We start from the raw sequence: 6,266 nt of genomic DNA, 5'->3' as shown, positions 1-6,266 counted from the left end.
TAATATGTATTTATTTAATAATATTTCGAAAAATTCGGTACCTTTATTTTAAATTATGGAATATTAGTCTTTAGAAGCATAATACCTATATTTTATATTATGGAGTATCATGTCACTTTAAAATACAAATGATTTATAAATACAAGTATATATAATTAGATTAAATAGCCAGTTAGTTTAAAATAATGAATGCAATACACTAAACAAATTATGGGTAGGGTAGACATGGTCTAACTTTTAAGTAGCCTTTATAAATGCATAGGACACTAATTCAAACATGACACAGTCGTATGGTTGACCATGGTCTTTTTCAATGGTGGTCAAGTGCGGTCTAAGACTTTTTCGTAAGAACGAACCTTGAGAATTTAATTTCATTTTGATTTGATGTTAACTTAATTAATATTAACAAAGATAATAATCTGATAGGGAGGTACTAATTGTGGTCATAATATATAATGAGACTGCAATGAATCAATCATCATCAAGGTAGCTGTCCCTTTTATTGTAGGATATTTATGTTAAAGACTACTGTCTCTTTTCCTATCTTTTTGCCCCATTTGAATGTGTACGGTTTTCAAGACGTGTATTAAAATACATATATTTTTTTTTCCACGTAAAAATTATAAAAACGCGATATTAATAAAAAATACAATGAGACGAATCTAACAAGACCACTCATGACTAAATTATCTTCTATAGATTAACGTTAATTTATAGTCAAAGTTTTCAAAGTTTGACCTCAGAAATGGCAATGGGGCATAAAAAAGGGACAGAGAGAGTATATGTTATTAATACATGGAAAATATGTCAGGCTCATTAATACAAAGTACAAGTGAGAGTATTTTCAATGACTTATAATATACGGTGTAAAATAACATAATCAACTTTAATGATCAGTATTTTCAATCAAACAGTATAGTCTAGGTATATGCAAACTCAATACAATCAAATGCAAATAGCCATTATAGAGTAAAAGACTATCTTTACACATTAGATTAAAGCTCAATAGGGACCAATGAAGTTAAAATTTCTATTATCATAGACATAAAGATGTTCCCCTCATAAGCTCATGTGATGAGAAAGATATACTCCGTATCAAACATAATTAAGACTACTGGTATAGATTGTAATTTTCAACCTTGAGGTTTGGAAATCTCTTATTCCTACTTTTAAAATGCATACACAACTAATGTAGGGTAAGTTGACTCATGTAAAGTTCCAGCCTGATAGAGCAGTTGTGCTTACCATAATATGAAAAATGGCAAAATAACAATATTACAAATTAAATAATAATAAAACTAAAAAGGCAAACATGGAACATTGTGGCATGCCCCATGATAGATTTAGGTGCATAGGCACCACCATGAGTGTACTAATGATAGTGAGAGGATCTAATGATCTATAGTTAGGTTTGGGATTGCAATAGATTGTAACAATACAAAAGAACATAACTACTTTAAACTAGAGAAGCTAGGGTTTCTATCACATGGGTTGTTGATAACATACACCATGTTGGATATGATGCTAAAACCCCACCCCATTTACCCCACCGAAAGTGTTTTGCTGCTTCTTGTTTGCGCATGATCATATATCTATTCTCATAATATATAGTAGCTCAAAAAAGTCTCTTTCTTTTGGTCCACACGCATCCATCATCATAAACCTCATACAAGAATGCTCTCTGTAATTTCAAAGTTTTCATGTCTAAAAGTAAACATCTTTTGATTAGAGTTGGGATAATTGTGATTACAAGTCAAAATTGTGAATGCGAAGCGTGACAGGCATCTCAGGTAGAAACTTCTTCTCCCTTCTGCTTTTTTGAAGCTTGTGTGTCCGCATCCCCTTTGTTCCTCTTGGCTTCTCGACGTTCCCTCTTTACTCCCTTGGCTTTGTAAGGAATTGCCATGTCTCCCAACTAAACATCAAAGATTAGATGTTAGATTGTTGAATACGGATTGTTGCATGAAATTGCAAATGTTTGGCATGTAACACTATAACAGGGATGTTAAAATGAGTTAAGCTAACCTTCTGATCTGGAATGTAAATCTTTCCTGTCTTGCCCAGTAAAGGATCTCCTTTGACATTTTTCAACTGCATTATAAGAAAATAATAAACACAAAGGTAAATGAGTTAAATGCATTAAAAAGAAAAGGAAAAAAAAAATGATTTTAGTGTTTCTTCTTTTCATTTAGCGATTAGGCCTTATCAGAAGAATGATGCGGAAATGTAGTAAAGCCAACCTTCTTCTTTGTGCGGTCTGGGGCAGTCTTCATAGCTTCTTTCCTCAAGCCTTCATTAGGAAGACGATGTCGCCTGACTACCAAATCCATGGAAGGGCCTACTTCAACCAATTCCATTCTTGGAACAACAGTTCCAGATTTCTTTAGTCTCAAAGCACAGTGACTGAGGTACACCCTATTTGAAGAAATAGCAGTGCATACGTAAATTCGGTCAACTCCAGCAAGATTCAAATTTTCGATTACCTGCAACAGTTGTATTTAACATACATATAAATATATAATACCACCATAGTAAACACAATTAATTATAACAAATATATTCAAGGTCTTGGAGAAATTACCTCTCCTCTCAACAATTCTAAGAGAATTTCCTTCAAATGCTTCAGCTCGTCAACACTCTCAAATCCTTCACCAATGAAAGCTATTAAAGGTTTGGACCCCATCTTCGGGGAAATCTTTTTATCATATGAGAAGGATTGGAGTGATCTATAATTCTCAACCCCAACTTCTACAAGGTCATAGACATGATTATCATAGAATCGCCCCATAACAAGATTGTCAGGCCGCTTTTTTGAGTGAGAACCAAACTGCAAAACAGCAATAAAACAAACAAATGAATTAGCAGGTCGATGTGACAATAAACATCTAGAAGCTGATAATAGCATGCATTCAGTAGTAATTGCAAAATAATACAAAAGTATTATTCAATATAGAGTATATCAGTAACAATTTTCTACTTTTGTCTTGCAAAACCACATTAACAAGCAATACCAAATTAGAGGTCCTCTGTAAGCCTGGTCATGACTCAGCTCCAGTTCATAAAAATGTGAGGTAACAATATAGCTAAATTTTATAACTACCTTTTCCATGAAAGATAGGAGCCTCACCCAACATAAAGCTTCACTACTAACACAAAAAAAATAAACAAGGAACACAGACATCCACTTCTCAAACAAAAGACATCCACTTCTCAATTCTCCATTAGTTCTATGGAGATTGGAGAGAAAGGGGCAAAGTTCGGAAACTAAAGGACATAATATCACAGGGGAAACTTATGACTATGACTTTACAGAGGACAGAGAGCATTGGACCTTAGAATATTTCAATTGGCAAGAATTCTTTCAATCTTTACCAGTACATAGGATTATGGTGACTGTCCACGATTTCAAATAGTTACATTTCTTTTTTGAAGACCTAATATAGGTGCAATGCAGCACTGGCAAGTTTAGTCATAACATGTAGTCATCATTTAAAAAACCAAGTTTAAGCTTCAATAAGTTTATAGCACACACTTTCATCCCAAAAATAATGTCAATATCAGTTTGTTCTAAAAGAAAGTTGCTGATCCTTTTATACTCCACTCACAAATAACCAAACTAGACTCACTTAAGCAAATCAAAAGGACTTCTTTTTGAACTTCACATACATAAAATTGCTTTTAAACCAGTATTTAAAGTATTTCAGAATACTTTGTCCTTCATTTTTATTAGGGCACACAAATTCTTGAGATCTAGAGATTTTTCAATGGCAAGAATTCTTTCAATAATTGCCATATAAGGCATTAGCATGATGCTCTACAATTTTGACATACAAGTAATACACTTCTTTCTTGAACGACCAAATACAGAAGAAATGACATTCACTTTTGGAACAAAAGGACATAAACTTTTAGCCATGCACTTAGGAAATTAAGCTCATGTTTTGATAAGCATGGAAATAAGTTTATATTTCACACTTCCGTCCCAAAAAATAATGTCACTACTTCTATCTCAGTTCGTTTAAAAGGAAATGCCACTAGTATCAACATACTCAACTAGTTAGTTGTTATCGATAAAAGTATACTTAACCGAACAACATAAGAATGTAGTTTCAAACTTCAGATACATAGCACAAAATTATTTGCAAGTTGAATAATACTTCGTATGTCTTAAAGTATGAAAAGTTGATAATATCAAGGACCTGGGTCCATGGCTTCTGGGGTACAAAAATTGTTGCAACAATGGATTTTGGGGTATTTGCAATTATACTGGATTTAGGGTGCAAAAATTGTTGCACCACTTGATGTTGGGGACAAAATTTGCGGCAAATATCAATCCAAATGACTATGCAAACACCCCCCAAGAAAGAATCATACCACTAGGATAGTGATTATAAAGCCTTCTTGCAGTTCAATGTGGTTAATTACCCAAGCCCGCTGATTTAGCAAGGTCCATATTCTTTATGGAATTTTTTCTTGCTAACAGTTTTAGAGCCACCCTGAAAGTTCAGAAGTTTTAATTTCATTCCAGGCCGAAGCAGAGCATTGTATGGAATGGATGTGACCGAAGGAATATGTGATTGTACATTATTATATTTTTTCATATATATTGTGGAGTGCAAGGCTTTGATTAGTTTGATTTATTTAAATGAGTGTTTTATACTCAAGCAACTAGCTAGTTAGTTTATGCTCAACCCAATACTTGACGAATAGGTGGAAAGCCTACAAACAATTTTGGGAAGAAAAGAGTTTAGCATAAGAGCAAGGAGGAGTTGTACCATTCCATGCCATAGGCATGGAAAAGTACGCCAAGAAACTTACACAAGCAACACATCTATAGTAAAAGGCACACCTCTTACAGAAAGTTTTAACTGGAGTGCATCAATACTAGCAAGCATGTGTTTTCATCATTATTTTCAAATACCACATATTATGAGCACTAAAAAAAATTAATACAATACAACCCCATGAAAAGGTGCACATCAATTTACACAACCATTTTCCTCGATCAACTTCCCTTCATCAAAAATCTCAATTTTACACGGTACATCGTATAATAGCTACTTAAAAAACTTATATAAACATGGGACAATATCATAAATTTAATAGAAAACGAATAAATGTCGTACTCACCACGAAGAGGGCGCAATCAGTCTTTTGAGAGAAGAACTCCAAATTAGTTTCACCCCCAGCTTCAAAGGGCCTAATTTTGTCATTCTTCCTAGTATACTTAACTGAATTCTCCTTCTTAAGATGATATAGCTCAGTTAAAACTGAATTAAGCACATTACTTGTTTTTGTACCATGAACAAACAATGTCTTCTTCTCATTTTCCACCTACCCAAATCAACAAATTCCAGAAATTACCCACCAAAATACTACACAAAAATTGGGGAAATTATAGCAAATCTCAACATAATTTTTTTGTAATTATTTAATTAAAAAAATAAAATAAAAACTTACAAGTTTAGGGGCTCGTTTCTCAAGAATTCGTCTACCTCTGTGAGTTTTAGCTGTTTTAATTTCCAACATTTCTACAACTGTATCATTCAAAATTCATAAATAAACGAAGATAAAACCAAATAAAATGGAATTCTTATATTAATTAGATGCTTAAATAAGTTTAATTCGAGATTCCATGAATTTATCGAGCAAAAATGGAGGATAAATAAATTGATAAAAAAAAGTGAAATTAAAAGTGCAAAATAAAAGGGGAGGAGAGAGAAAATGAAGGTACCAAGAATGGGTTTACAGAGCTAAGCAACGGTGAAAGACGGTCGTCGCGGCGGAAGTGGAGAAGGTGGTTGGTCGTCGGCTGCGAGCAGGTTTTACTGAAAGAGGAGGAGAGAGGCGGAGGTTATTGTTATGCTAACAAAGGGTACAAGGAGGGTTTTTGCTTCAACCACTTGACCTATAATTTTTCCCTTTTTATGTTTTTTTTTTTTAAATAAAAGTATTTACTTCGTAGTATTTTTGTACGTGTGGTGAGTAGTTAAAAATTGTTATGGAGTGCTCCATATTATACTCCTCACGAGGCCGCCCGGGAGGCCCCTCCTTCAAATTCTTTTAATCTTAATTTTAATGGATCACTTAAAAATAATTCAACGATATTAGGTGTTACCATGAGATAATGTCAGTACTTTGATTGCAGCTCGCACCTTTAACCTTGGCAATACCAATGTCTTCGTCGCATAAGCTACAACTCTCCACAAAAGCATTCTACTTGCTATTTAGCATTGGATTCAACATTTACACATTGAAGGTGATAA

General features: G+C 33.6%; 1 protein-coding gene across 2 annotated transcripts; it reads right to left on the bottom strand.

The window, feature by feature from the left end:
- Positions 1-1,275: 1,275 nt before the first annotated feature.
- On the bottom strand, positions 1,276-6,140 carry LOC110721541 (ribosome production factor 2 homolog). Of its 2 annotated transcripts, XM_021900716.1 has the most exons (8): positions 5,735-6,140; positions 5,461-5,537; positions 5,131-5,334; positions 2,582-2,827; positions 2,241-2,483; positions 2,026-2,091; positions 1,768-1,915; positions 1,276-1,700 (listed from the first exon to the last, which is right to left on the bottom strand). In XM_021900716.1, the coding sequence occupies exons 2-7, from the start codon at positions 5,527-5,529 to the stop codon at positions 1,787-1,789; spliced, it is 957 nt and encodes a 318-aa protein (XP_021756408.1). In that variant the 5' UTR covers positions 5,530-5,537; positions 5,735-6,140; the 3' UTR covers positions 1,276-1,700; positions 1,768-1,786. The 2 variants fall into 2 exon arrangements, with proteins under 2 accessions (XP_021756408.1, XP_021756407.1); XM_021900715.1 differs by having other exon boundaries at positions 1,276-1,915; positions 5,735-6,139.
- Positions 6,141-6,266: the final 126 nt, after the last annotated feature.

This window comes from Chenopodium quinoa, unplaced genomic scaffold (assembly GCF_001683475.1).
Source record: "Chenopodium quinoa cultivar QQ74 unplaced genomic scaffold, ASM168347v1, whole genome shotgun sequence".
Lineage (NCBI taxonomy): Eukaryota > Viridiplantae > Streptophyta > Magnoliopsida > Caryophyllales > Amaranthaceae > Chenopodium > Chenopodium quinoa.
Note: the sequence above shows the minus strand (reverse complement) of the source record. Positions and strands in the feature narration are given on the sequence as shown.